The sequence below is a fragment of the Poromitra crassiceps genome, assembly GCF_964638095.1.
Source record: "Poromitra crassiceps genome assembly, chromosome: 8".
NCBI lineage: Eukaryota > Metazoa > Chordata > Actinopteri > Beryciformes > Melamphaidae > Poromitra > Poromitra crassiceps.
The window spans coordinates 49,502,982-49,517,981 of NC_139629.1; the positions used below are offsets into that span (position 1 = coordinate 49,502,982).

The window sequence follows — 15,000 nt, forward strand, 5'->3', positions numbered from 1 at the left end:
CCACTCAACCCCAACCCGCCGCCTGCCAAGTCTCACACTCAGCCTAGTTTAGATCTCTTATAGGGCTCATATCTATCAACACAAACACACACACACACACACACACACACACACACACACACGATCGCATATTGGTACCGAATGCAAACCCGGATTGATCATAGTCCAAGCCATTGTGTGGTCGTTTAGTCATGCTTCTCAGAACCACAGTCAGAACTCTTAGTCAGAACATAAGAGTTCTGTGTCTCAATATGCACAGAGATGGAATACATCGATGATTCACAGTTTGATATGCGATATGATGTATTGACTGCAGTGCGCATTGACCCTACAAATTCCAGTGTTATTTGTTATTCCAGAATTAGAGATATATACACTGTCACATGTGGGGGAATCTGCTCAAACATCCTAAAACTACTTGGAAAAACACGGATGATTTTCACTTATAAATAGGCCTGTATACCACCTGTTTGTCGCCCCTCGGAGGCCAATATGTCTTCGTCTTCAATGCGATCTCAGTTTCCGCTATTGCACAAGCTCGCCACCGGGGACCGTTTGAATAGCTACTTTTCCAGCGCTAACGGTTTCAATAGGCCTCGCGGAGGTCCTGACACCAGTAAAATAGATCTAAGCCTCTTTCTGCAAAAGGCCCTTAAGTGCCGTCTTTTGGTCGCAATTCAAATGCAATGATTAGTTACAGACGCATTGGAGGGGGGGGGGGGGAGATAGGTAGCACCAATGAAAAGTGAAATACCTTTTCTAAAAGGGGGAAGAGTAGGGCCAATAATAGAGTTTTAGAAAACCCAACATTGTAGTTCAGGCCATGGTATGATGTGTAAGTCTTATTGCCAACCAGCCCTTCTCTATTAACTGTGCCATTAGAGCCAAAACAGAATCATGCTTTTTTGCCGACTTCATTTGTCAAAGGGATAATTATGTCGAAAGTGAAGATGGATATTGAAAAAGGAAAGAAATGTTCAGACGTTCTTTGATAGACATCAGAATACCAACAGTTGCCATTGACCAAATGTTTCCATGATATCAGCGCGTGTGAGTTATTTATGCGCGTGTAAACGAGGAGTACATAGGAGAGTGAATGTTCCGCACTTAGCCTCCGAGTCGTTCCACATCAATCTCGTTTTAATGAAAGGCGCCTCGCTCTTGTCAAACTGTGGCTCAAACTATTTTCTTTTCTTTTCATTTGATTTGGGGATGGTTGAAATTTCACTTTGCCCCCGGATGGTGTCGATAAGAAATTCCACCTCGCACATAATTCAACGTGATTGTGGTGATTCACGGATCAAATGACAGAGAGCAGCTATTAGTAACGAAGGTGAGGACACCTTGCCATCATGGATGATCAATGAGGCCTTTTACTAAAGCATGCCAGCTGCTGATTACTCCATGTATCACCGTGTATCACCATGTCCCATTGCCTCAAACTAATAAACACTGAGCTGGAATCAAGTCTCAAACGGCACGCTGTGGCAGAGAAGCTCAGGTAGTCATCTTATGTTTGTATATTGATATTCTGGTCCACTCGCTAACAGAGTGCTTGAGGACCATGCATACATTGTTCTATCTGATTCTAGATTTACTGTTAAACAGTGTATTTTTCTTTCTTTTTTCTTCTTTTTCTTTCACTCTTTTGCGACATGTTCTATTATTGTTATTATTATTATTATTATTATTATTATTATATTTCATTGTTTGCATGACATGTAATGTACTTGTTGTCCTGGACCCCAGGAAGACTAGTGACTAATGACTAATAACTAGTGATTAATGACTAGTGACTAATGGGGATCCTTTTAATAAACAAATAAACAAATCTTGCCCTTGAAAAATGTCCCCATGTTATAGAAAATAATAATAATAATAACACTCAAACGAATAAAAACTAAACTCAAACTAAAACATTTTTAAACTATAAAAAACTAAACAAACTAAGCAAACCCACTCTGCTGAAACTAACTAACTAAACTGAATTGAAAACAAAAATGAAAAATGAAATGGAAAAACAAAAAAACGATGAAAAATCCCAAACTATAATAACTCTGTACGCTTGTGTATGCCTGTGTGACCCTTCTCACCCGCCGTCCGTCCATCAGTAGAAATATTATCCCTCCCTCCCCTCGGAGGTCCAACCTGAAGGTCAGCCACTTAACCTGGTGTTAACCTCTGGAATCACTGCAGTAATATATAGACATGGGCAAAGCTGTCTCTGCATGTGTGTGTGAGTGTGTGTGTGTGTATGTGTGTGTATGCGTGTGAGAGAGAGAGAGAGAGAGACAGGCAGACAAAACCTCCGATGCTGGCAACACATGCATCTCATTTTAATTGACCTAGATAGGCCCAGCTGTGTGGTGCACCTGGAGTATCAAGACAGCCAACACTGTAACCCGCTAACCCTCACCTACGTCATCGTCCTGGCCTATCTTATCACAGAGAGGAAGAGGAAGAGGAGCAGGGCAGCGCTGGCCTCGCATGCAGCTGCTTTTATGTTAGTCAGAGAGAGAGCGCGCTGATAGCGCCTGCAGGGCTGGATATTCCGGAGATGACGAGATCCGATTTTTATTAAAAATGTCAAGTTCTGTTATATCTTAGAGAATGGTATCAGAGATCACCTTATCCCATGCTCCTTTAACTTCAGCTGGAAATCATGTGCGTCAGAAGATCAAGGTGAAGCCCAACACTGACGGGACCCTTCAAAAAGATCCAGTAGAAGACCGTCTCTCCTTCCAGGCCACTTTGGCTGCTCTCCGCTCTCCACTCTGTATTTAGGAGGTGCCGTTAAAGCCGTGGATAATGATAAGATATGATGATGAGAACATCCGGGATGAGCAGAAGAAGACACTCAACCCTAAATGACTGATTACCAGCCGAGTCAAAGGAAGAAGGCACATTGAAACGTGAGCTCCGGAGGTACGAAGACGTGGACTTTGATTCCTGCCGATGGGGCGGAAAGGAAAACGCTGTCGCCTTTTAAAGTGTTTTTCAGGAAGGGCTTTTAGAGGGTCCATTTAGGCTCAAACCGCCCCCCCGCGCGCTCATTCCAAGTTGCAATTAGATGAGGAATAGACGGCACGTCTTTGATACCGGAGCGGATTTGAAAGGATGTGTTGTCTTTGATTTGTCAGATAGACGAGTAGCCTCACCAGGCTTGGAGCCTCTACCTTAGCTGCCCTCTCATTATCCCAAAGACATGCAGTCTAGCCCTCTCTCGCCTCTGTTCAGGCTGTCTCTCTCTGATTGACAGGTGCATGTAGGTCTGTGTGTCTGATTGACAGGTGCATGTAGGTCTGTGTGTCTGATTGACAGGTGCATGTAGGTCTGTGTGTCTGATTGACAGGTGCATGTAGGTCTGTGTGTCTGATTGACAGGTGCATGTAGGTCTGTGTGTCTGATTGACAGGTGCGTGTAGGTCTGTGTGTCTAATTGACAGGTGCGTGTAGGTCTGTGTGTCAGATTGACAGGTGCGTGTAGGTCTGTGTGTCAGATTGACAGGTGCGTGTAGGTCTGTGTCTCAGATTGACAGGTGCGTGTAGGTCTGTGTGTCAGATTGACAGGTGCGTGTAGGTCTGTGTGTTTGATTGACAGGTGCGTGTAGGTCTGTGTGTCAGATTGACAGGTGCGTGTAGGTCTGTGTGTCAGATTGACAGGTGCGTGTAGGTCTGTGTGTCAGATTGACAGGTGCGTGTAGGTCTGTGTGTCAGATTGACAGGTGCGTGTAGGTCTGTGTGTCTGATTGACAGGTGCGTGTAGGTCTGTGTGTCTGATTGACAGGTGCATGTAGGTCTGTGTGTTTGATTGACAGGTGTGTGTAAGTCTGTCTGTCAGATTGACAGGTGCGTGTAGGTCTGTGTGTTTGATTGACAGGTGCGTGTAGGTCTGTGTCTCAGATTGACAGGTGCGTGTAGGTCTGTGTGTCAGATTGACAGGTGCGTGTAGGTCTGTGTGTTTGATTGACAGGTGCATGTAGGTCTGTGTGTTTGATTGACAGGTGCGTGTAGGTCTGTGTGTTTGATTGACAGGTGCGTGTAGGTCTGTGTGTTTGATTGACAGGTGCGTGTAGGTCTGAGTCTCAGATTGACAGGTGCGTGTAGGTCTGTGTGTCAGATTGACAGGTGCGTGTAGGTCTGTGTGTTTGATTGACAGGTGCATGTAGGTCTGTGTGTTTGATTGACAGGTGCGTGTAGGTCTGTGTGTCAGATTGACAGGTGCTTGTAGGTCTGTGTGTTTGATTGACAGGTGCGTGTAGGTCTGTGTGTTTGATTGACAGGTGCGTGTAGGTCTGTGTGTCAGATTGACAGGTGCGTGTAGGTCTGTGTGTCAGATTGACAGGTGCGTGTAGGTCTGTGTGTTTGATTGACAGGTGCGTGTAGGTCTGTGTCTCAGATTGACAGGTGCATGTAGGTCTGTGTGTTTGATTGACAGGTGCGTGTAGGTCTGTGTCTCAGATTGACAGGTGCATGTAGGTCTGTGTGTTTGATTGACAGGTGCGTGTAGGTCTGTGTGTTTGATTGACAGGTGCGTGTAGGTCTGTGTCTCAGATTGACAGGTGCATGTAGGTCTGTGTGTTAGATTGACAGGTGCGTGTAGGTCTGTGTGTTTGCATGTAGAGGGGATTCACTGATCAAAGCCTAAACGAAGGCTTAATGACAGGGATGTGAGATCAATAGAGATATAGACCGAGGGTGAGTTGGAAAGGGAAAGGGCTGGAGGGAGGGGCGAAGAACACTTCACTCTTATTATTATCCATATTAATGCCGCCGTTTATCAAAGGGAAGTTTAGCCCCGCGAATTTAATTGAATCAGCTCATTTGAAGTTCAAAGGGGTGAACTGTTTGCGCTCTGATACCAGCTACAGTATAGATGTTAGAGCTAAAGGTGCTCTGATACCAGCTACAGTATAGATGTTAGAGCTAAAGGTGCTCTGATACCAGCTACAGTATAGATGTTAGAGCTAAAGGAAGCGACCAGGGGGAGGATGATGGCATACAATTTACCTTTACGAGCACCACTTCTTAGAACTACTCTCCCTGTGCCAGCGCTTCTCAAAGTGGGGCCCGGGGACCTTGACGGGGGGGGGGGGGTGGGGGGGGGGGGTTCCAGGGGGTCCCCAACAAAAAGGGGAATCATTCATTTTCACTATAATTCCATCCATAAGTCGCACAATAACAGTAATGTATGACTATTTTGGTCATGGGTTTCATACACTTTCTGGAATGAAACATCTAAATGCAGAAATCGTATCGATCCATGGTCTTATCAATCCTGCCTTGGTCCACGGTCTAAAAATTGTATGAGTTTATGGGTCCTTGAGGTGAAAAAGAGAACCACTGCTCTCTGGTGCTCCTATGAATTGACTTCCATACTCCCCCTCTCCTCATATCCCATAATGCTAAAACAGAAACACCTCAGAGGAAAGCTGGACTTCTCGCTCTGAGTGCATTTTTAATTGACTTTGTATGAATGTGCTGAGCGACGAGGGGGAAAGAACGAGAGAAGCCATCAAAGGCAGCGACTCCAGTTTTGCAATAGCCTGCAGAAAGAGGGAGATGAGGGGGGGGGGGGGAGTAGAAATGAATTGGAAATGAGAGAGAGAGGGAGGGCAGGCAGGGAGGTAAAAACCTAACATCAAACACTTTATCACTCTACCAGTCACAACATGTCTGACCCGACGCTAACCAACCAGCGCTGCACACGCAACATCAAACTCTCATCGCCCTCCAAAACCATCCCGTGTTTGTGTTTAGAGCCTCGGGTTTGTTTTCCTGAGCACCTATAAGTTGTTGTAATGACAATGTGTTTAGCATAACCCGCTACGCCCTGTCTCTCTCTCTCTCTACTACACCTTCTCAATGTATAGAGATAGGAGGTGGGGGGAGGTGGAGAACAGAGATGGTGCTTCTTCTTCCTGCCTTGGAACATCATCATCGTCGTCTCAGAGCGTCTCCAGAAACGATCAGCAAAGGGCCATAAAAAGTGGCTTTTATGGCAGGAACATCCTCCTTGGACGAGTTACAAAGCGGCAGAACCTGCTCCAGAACCTGCTCCGTGAAGCGTCGGGACATGAGAGCGACTCAGAACGAGCAAGACGAGCGGGCCCATAAAACACGAGGCGCTGGAGTCGGGGACGAGGGAGGATTTCTCTGGACGATCACTAAAAACCAACACAGCGTGAGCCCGGTCCAAGACAACACCCCCCCCCCCCCCCCCCCCCCCCCCCTCAAGTACAAGCAAATGTCAGCGTCGGTATGCGCCGAGTGGTTCTGGTCGGTGTCAAACCGTCGGCCATTTCTGTCCTCTATCATTCGTATGACAGCACGAGTTGGGCTTAACAGGCCAATAAAGTCCGACCAAAGTCTCCGACCACAAGGTGTCACATAACATCATTTAGCGTTCATTCCACCCTTGGTGCTGTGAGTCACCGCACCGCACCGCGACCCAAGAGGTCAGGCCCGGCTTGACTGTGACCCAAAGTCAACTGTACTGCTGGATCCAGCTCGCCTTGAACTTTCATCATCATTAGCTCATGCCTCACAGGCTGCAGCTGCGAGCATTAGCAAAGAAAACAACGCACTGTTCAAACAGCCGATGCCGACACACACACACACATGCACACACACACACACCACGCACGCACACACACACACACACACGCACGCACACACACGCACACACACACACATGCCACACGCGCACACACACACACACATGCCACGCACACACACACACACAGCCCATGGTCGACTGGCTGCAGGCTTTAGTAGTAAAAGAATCAGGTGCAAGCAGAGATGCGCACATACGCCTGCACGTGTAAGTGCACATGCACACACACTCACGCACACACACACACACACACACACACCCACACACACATACACACACACACACACACACACACCCACACACACATACACACACACACACACACACACACACACACACACACACACACACACACACACACACACACAGACAGATCCTCAGGGCACAAGGCACAGATCAGTGGGCAGCCCCCCGCTCATACACATAGAGATTTTGACCTGTTTTTTCTCCCCAATTGTACTTGGCCAATTCCATTCCTGCTTCCTCTGATACATGTGCAGTTACCAGCCGCTTCTTATCACCTGAGAGCGAGGAGTCTCACCGGCAGGACGCCGCGTGTTGGAGAATCATGCTTTCCCCCCCAGTTCCCCTCCCCCCTAACAGGCGCCCCCCCGACCGACCAGAGGAGGCGCCATTGAAGCAACCAGGAGGACACATACCCTTAATCCGCACATCCCACCCGCAGACACGTCCAAATGAAACCAAATTAAAATTGTGTCTGTGTGGAAGCCCGGCCAAGCCGGAGCCAACACGGGACCTCGAACCTGCGACCCTCGTGTTGGTCGGCAGGGAATCTACCGCTGCACTACCTGGGCGTCACCAGCAGGGAATCTAGCGCTGCACTACCTGGGCGTCACCAGCAGGGAATCTAGCGCTGCACTACCTGGGCGTCACCAGCAGGGAATCTACCGCTGCACTACCTGGGCGTCACCAGCAGGGAATCTAGCGCTGCACTACCTGGGCGTCACCAGCAGGGAATCTCGCGCTGCACTACCTGGGCGTCACCAGCAGGGAATCTACCACTGCACTACCTGGGCGTCCTGCACTACCTGGGCGTCCCAGCACCAGACTTAGCTGGATTCTGCTGAGTGGTCCTTCACCGGTCCTTCCCTTTGTGCTAAAAAGAAAAGCAGGAACATATAAATCGTTGGTTTATAAATCTTCATTTTCCCCTCTGCTGTCCTCAACTTCTCCTATAGTGTGTGTTTGTCTTGGCCGAGGTGTGTGTCTGTGTGTGCGTGTCTGTGCGTGCGCGTGTGTGTGTGTGTGTGTGTGTGTGTGTGTCTGTCTGTGTGTGTGTGTGTGTGTACTGCTCCCGCTGAGCTGTCCAGTTGAAACAAAGTCCAGGGAGCTAAGACAACAACAGCGTCTTGGATGCTGAGCACAGAACCTGCTCTCTGCACACATTAAGGAGCTGTAGATCCACTCTCTCCGGGCCCAGATCAGGTTCTCCCTCTTGTTCACAGCCATCATCATCTCAGGCTCTTGACTGCTGAGTTTGCTGCAGGCACTTTCTTGGTAGGAGAAGATCAGAGGCAGCAGGCCAGAGTCATCAATCCCCGATCACACAGAGCAGCTCGGGGGACCCGACTGCTTCTCGTCACGTGTGAGTAGTAGTGATGATGATGTGGGCTCATTCAGTGAACGTGAGGTTTGGAATGACTGTGGTGGTACTCACAGTTCTGATAGCAGGTGCAGTCTGTGGAAGGCTCTGGGCTGGAGCTCGCTGATGTTATTCATACTCAGGTCCCTAAAGAGAGAGAGAGAGAGAGGATCAAACTATCAATCAGTACATAGCATCACCACGCTCGTTACAGGTCGTCGGAACAAGTGAAATTACAAAATGATTAGAATGCATTTTTCACATGGCCATCCATCATGGAGTGTGGGGATGGAGACGCGGGGAGAGGTTAGAGGGTTAGGTATGGAGGGTGGAGGCGATGGAGGAGAGGTGGGGGGGGGGTTGGAGAACGGGAGGCGTAGGACAGAATTTTCCCCAATGAATCATTGTTGGGCAGCTGTAATTTCCTCCTCGTCCCAGTGATTCTTTCTCTTTTCCAGATGTGTTGCTCTACCTTCTCTCAGATCTGACCCCAGTCAATCTCCCTCCCTATCTCTCTCTTTCACTCCCCCCCTCCCCCCCTCTCTCCTTTCTTCTCTCTCTCTCTCTCTCAGGTCTCTCTGGAGACCATCTCCTTCCTCGTTTGTTCGGGGGGCCATTTCTCTGCCTCTCTGACACACACACACACACACTCGTGACGTGAGAGGGTGTATGTGCGTGTGTGTGTGTGTGTGTGGGGGGGGGGGTGTTGACGCAGCTGGGTTGCGGTCAAAGAGGGAGAGGTGCAGAGGATGCTCGGACACACGCGCACGCACGCACAGACAGCACACACACACAGACAGACAGCACACACACACACGCACGCACAGACAGCACACACACACACGCACATCAGCACACACGCACGCACAGACAGCACACACACACACACACAGACAGCACACACACACACACACACACACACACAGACAGCACACACACACACACACACACACACACAGACAGAGTTTTTGAACGTCTGGGATAACGTAAGGACAACCTATGCGTCGGCGTTTGGTCGACAACATGGATGATGGCGTAACCTTGTGGCCCCCCAGTCATGTAAGGTCACCTCTTTGATAAACACAATGAAAGCTATAGGTGTGACGTCACCACCCCTGCTTCGCTTTCACAACGGGGGTCGAGCATGAGTCTTCATGAGTGAGGTGTGTGTGTGTGTGTGCGTGTGTGTGTGTGTGTGTGTGTGTGTGTGTGTGTGTGTGTGTGATTGTGTGTGCGTGATTGTGTGTGTGTGAGGCGTGTGACACTAACCACTGCTCATAAAGCCAGACCACCGGGCTAGCGAGTGTAAACGGTGCTCTCAGAAGCCCTTCTCAGTTGGGAGTTTTGACACACTGGCTGTTTGTTTGTTGAGTCAGCCGGGCCGGGGGGGTGGAGGCTGGATGGATGTATCGGCACACACCCGACCAGACCTTCATCTATATGCTGAGAAAACACCAGCGTGGCATCTGACTCACAGACACAGGCCATTAGAGGAACCTGTCATAGTTACTAATTGTGACAAGGCAAAGCCAGGGTACTAAGAGTGTGGTAAGACTCTGTCAAGTACGCAAACACACTCAACACCAGCAGGCCTTGGGTTGTGTCCAACTGTACGCACGCGCGTGTGTGTGTGTGTGTGGGGGGGTGTGTGTGGGGGAGATCCACTCTCACTGTCGAAACTGTCAGTTGGTGTGAGGAGATGTTTGAAGAGCTAGTAACGTTTAGCACGTGTGCCACGAGGTTTGGGGAAGTTGACCGTGGGCCTAGTTAATTATGTAGCGTTGGATTATGATGAAAGTCTAATACTGTGTGGAAGTTCTCTTCACACTTCCTCCACCCTCCTCCGGGGGAGTCAGAGGGTCAGGTTCCGCTAGAACAACACCACTGCACGGAGCCGCTACCTTTTCAGTGCCTTGCTCAAGGACGCATTAAGCAGGAGGTGGGTATTTGCTAAAAATGGGGTATTGAGTCTGGGTGGAGTGATGATGATCCTTCTAACCGCTATAGGCTACCACACAGCCCAAATAACTATTAGCTCTTAGCTAACTCTTATTAGCACGTCTATGGCAATGAAAACATGTAACTCCTGTGCTGCGTGTTTGTTCCACATCCTTCACAGCTCCAGAGAGTCATGGGTGAATCCAGAGCAATTTAGACAGAGAGTGGCGTCAGCGGAGGACCAAAATGCGTGACTCATTAGCCAATGAACAGCCAGGAAGGGGTCTCGCGCTACTTTTGAATGATAAAATAAAGCTGATAATGTACAATTTGATTCAAGAAAAAGAAAAAAAAATCTAAGTACGACACAAACTGTCCATTTTGCTGCAACTCGACAGTGCTGCTTAATCCAGGACCTTACTTGCTGGAACTCTTGAGAGTAAAAAAAAAACGGGTCTATTGGAGTGAATGGAGATGTCGCGACTCTTCTATATACACGGCTCTGGGTGAATCCATACAGCCAGATCAGTAGAGTGGGATTACATCCAGAACCGGAGTGAATAGAAGTGAGTCCAATGTTTCCATGAGGATGACATGGCTCGTAGGAACCAGCTGACAGGATCAGGAAGCAGACATCCAATTTAGTCTGAGGCCTCCACTCAGACAGTATATGCCCCCCCCACACACACACACACACACACACACACACACACACACACCATCATGTTCAGTCTCTGTGTGAGAAAAATATTTATTGGAACATTTTGGAGAGACCGTTAGAGCAGTGGTTCTCAAATGGGGGTCCGGGGACCCCCAGGGGTCCTTGAGGGGGTTCCAGGTGGTCCCCAGGCCAAAAGTGGGGCAATTTATTTTCACTAGAATCCCATTCATAAATAACACAATGACTATTTTGGTCATGGGTTTTATACACTTTCTGTAATAAAACATCTAAAAGCATCAATCGTATCATCATATGGGGGACCGTGGGACAAAACCCTATCAAATGGGGGTCCGTGGTCTAATTTTGGTCAGTTTAGGGGTCCTCCATGTGGAAAAGATGTGAGAACCACTGCGTTGGAGTATAGAAACACTATAGCACAGAGGCACATACATCTATCTCCCAGCCTTCCAGGGATGAATCTCGGGCATGGAGACGAAACTCCTCGATCTGCCGTTATCTGGTCCTGATTAAAGAAGCCATAAACAAGCGTTGTGTGAAGTCCACACAACAGCCTGCCTGCCGCACACTCAGACAGCATAAACAGGGCAGCGACGGGCTGCAGAAAGTGTTTAAAAATAAAAGACGCGCGCTGCTGGTGAGTCATGATGAGGGGTGGAAGGCTTGAACGCAACTCCGCTCAGCTGTGCTCTCCAAGCTAGCTGCTCGGGTTAGCCGGAGAGAGAGAGAGAGACGAGAGAGAGACATTTCTGCTGTGCAGGCCAAGGCCTCCGCTGACAACCTGACGTATCGTTGGACGCCGCCTGCGCTAGGGCTTGTTTTTAAAATCAAATAACAGCTGTGGCTTTTTTAAACCATGATAATTATGATTGATGACTACCACATGTGCATTGTGTCGGCCGGCGCGGTGACGTGCAGATATTCTCAGCGCAAATAAACGGCGGCCAAAAAAAGGGAAAAGAGCCGAAACCGGGTGCGCTCAAAGGTTTTCGCAGCAGTCAGTGTGTGTGTGTGTGTGTGTGTGTGTGTGTGTGTGTGTGAGTTTCACAATTAGAATTGCGGTTTCTGTGTCCCCATTTTACAGGCATCTCTGGTGTCTATGTACGTGTGTGTGTATGTGTTTGTGTGTGTGTGTAACTATATTTGTTCCATTTATAGGTGGCTGCGGTGTGTGTGGTAAGATGTCTGTCCCTCATTTTCACACTCCTTTTGTTTTGCAGTGGGTTCTGCAGATGTGGTGGGTACAGTCCCTACAGCTCCACTCTCACCACATCACACACACGGGAACTGCTGGACGCTCGTGAGGGCATGGGAACAGACTGCTCCGCGTGTGCGTGTGCGTGTGCGTGTGCGCGTGTGTGTGTGTGTGTGTGTGTGAAAGAGAATGTGAGTCCATGTTGGCGCTTTTCTGTGTTTTTGTTGTGCGATTAGACCATAGACAGTAAAAGTGATGGACAGAGTGTGTGGGATGTCACCCATTGGTTTGTGGACTTCTGTTTTGAAGCCTCTAGTTTGGCGTTTTTTTTGGCCGCTGCCATCTTTGTTCTCGTGCAGCTTGTGCGAGATGGTAGCAGACCAGGGGTTTCCCCACAGAGCCACAGCGCCTCCTGCTATTGGTCCGTGATCGACGAGCTGCGCGGTTCACTGGACAGGCGACCTGTCAATCACGCCCCAAAACAATTTGTTGTCTGCTTTTGTGTGGGTGAGTTATACAGTTGTCATGAGAGGGGAAATTAGCTATATAGACCAAAACCTTTAACCAGGCTGTAAAGTCGGGCATTTTAACACGGGGGTGAATAGGGAATGACTCCCTTTTGGAGCCAGCCTCAACTGGCCATTCGAGGAACTGCAGTTTTTGGTCCTTGCGCATTGGCCTCAATGCGACCAAACAAAACTGCCCCCTCAAGCTCCATTATGGAGGAAGACAGCAGATCCATCCCTGCACTGTCTCAAGCATCGAGGTGTCATGCGAACAGCCCGATGTTGTTCCCAGGAACATCAGATCTCTCAACCAGCTAGAGCAGTGGTTCACAACCTTAGGGTCGCGACCCTAAGTGGGGTCACCTGGAATTCAAATAGGGTCGCCTGAAATGTCTTTCTTTCTTTTTCTTTTCTTTTTTACACCACACGCAATTTAATTCTACCGAAGATGATTAGGGTCACTTGCTATTTTTTATTTTTTTTAGTTCTGAGTTCAAAGTGATCATCTCTAAGATTTCAGATTTGTTCTCTTGGGTGACACCTATGGCGATGATTGGTAAATGCAGGTGAGATCCAAACATTGTTGCATTATGTGACATTACTAACATAACATACTAACGTCACATAATGTCACTGTATACTGCAAAGGCTTCCATCAACATTGTGAGTATCTCTTATTTTTTTATGAACATCTTTGAGATTATAACTTTAAATCAGGATTCTGAGAATAAAGTCAGAATTCTGAGCTACTGTCAGAAATATGATAACAAAGTTTGAGTTTTGAGATTAAAGTCAGAATTCTCAGATTAAGGGAAAAATAAGCATACCATGTGACATCCCTGACGAAGTCACGGATGATATTATCGATGGTGTACTGGAATTTGAATGTCTCGGGTCGCTGGATTTTTGTGACGTCAAAGTAGGGTCACGAGCCAATTTTTTGGGGGAACCCCTAAGCTAGAGGCACACGGGCCATCTCCTCCCCTCAGGACCATCTCCTCCCCTCAGGACCATCTCCCCTCAGGACCATCTCCTCCCCTCAGGACCATCTCCTCCCCTCAGGACCATCTCTTCCCCTCAGGACTATCTCCCCTCAGGACCATCTCCTCCCCTCAGGACCATCTCCAAGGACCATATCCTCCCCTCAGGACCATCTCCTCCCCTCAGGACCATCTCCTCCCCTCAGGACCACCTCAGGACCACCTCCTCCCCTCAGGACCATCTCCGAGGACCATCTCCTCCCCTCAGGACCATCTCCGAGGACCATCTCCTCCCCTCAGGATCATCTCCTCCCCTCAGGACCATCTCCTCTCCCCTCAGGACCATCTCCTCCTCTCTGATCTCTGTCTGCTGCTGAAGGACGAAGCAAAGACTCCTGCACAGCGTCAGGCCTGTGAGGGGCCCGAGGACGCAGACACCGAGAGCCATGTTCATCCCTCAACAAACACTCACAGAGCTGCCTCTTAATCGTTCTCCTTTTATCTATTCATCCCTCTCTCTGTCTCTCTCTCTCCCTCTTGCTCCCGCTGTCTCTCGCTCTCTCTCTCTCTCTCTCTCTCTGGATGTCTCTGTAGAATGACTGACAAAAAAAACCCAGTGATCTCTCTCTCCCCCCATTTCCCTGGAGAGGAATTAGATTTTCATGTGCGTGCTTGTCCTTTCATGTGTTTATGCATGGTAGTGTGTGTGTGTGTGTGTGTGTGTGTGTGTGCGTGCGCGCGCGCGCGCGTGCATGTGTATGTGTGTGCGTCTGTGTGTGTGTGTGTGTGTGTGCATGTGTATGTGTGTGCATGTGGGTGTGTGTGTGTGTGTGTGCGTGCATGTGTGTGCGTGTGTGTGTGTGTGTGTGTGTGCGTGCGTGCGTGTGTGTGTGTGTGTGTGTGTGTGTGTATGTGTGTGTGTGTGTGTGTGTGCGTGTGTGTGTGTGTGTGTGTGTGTGTGTGTGTGAACTCGGGGCAGCAGCAATATTGCAGCAATAGGGAGGAAAAAAACACGACATGAAGAAGAGATGGACGTTTTTCCGTTGCAGCTCCTCCAGTGTTCCGTGATATGCACACGCACAATGTGCTCTGATAGATCGCTTAGTCTTTCCATTCCAAGGAAGTGTGTGTGTGTGTGTGTGTGTGTGTGTGTGTAAGAGAGAGAGGGAGAGAGTTGGCATGGCGGTGAAGGTATATAGCACTCTATATTTGACTCCGTTGTGTTGTGATTGATATGGTAACCATGGCGAGGTGCATGTCTTAAGGGGGGGAACAGGAGCATGAGAGCAGTGAGTTACGTTTCCTATTCATCATCACCTCTCTCTCTCTCTCTCTCTCTCTCTCTCTCTGTAGATGTCTCTCTCTCTCTCTCTCTCTCTCTCTCTCTGTAGATGTCTCTCTCTCTCCATCTCTGTTTCAAATTTCAACTGGAGCGTGGAGTTACACGGTCCGGTAGTTACAATAATGTGATTCATCTTTCCTCT

General features: G+C 48.7%; 1 protein-coding gene across 1 annotated transcript in view; it reads right to left on the bottom strand.

Annotated features, from left to right (window-relative positions):
• Window positions 1-15,000, bottom strand: part of lgr6 (leucine-rich repeat containing G protein-coupled receptor 6) — a gene marked incomplete at its 5' end in the record, with an annotated part of 65,790 nt that overhangs the window by 30,871 nt on the left and 19,919 nt on the right. Inside the window, one exon of the mRNA XM_083642385.1 lies at window positions 8,294-8,365. Within this exon, the coding sequence (XP_083498511.1) occupies window positions 8,294-8,365 (72 nt within the window). The remainder of the gene's footprint in view (window positions 1-8,293; window positions 8,366-15,000) is intronic.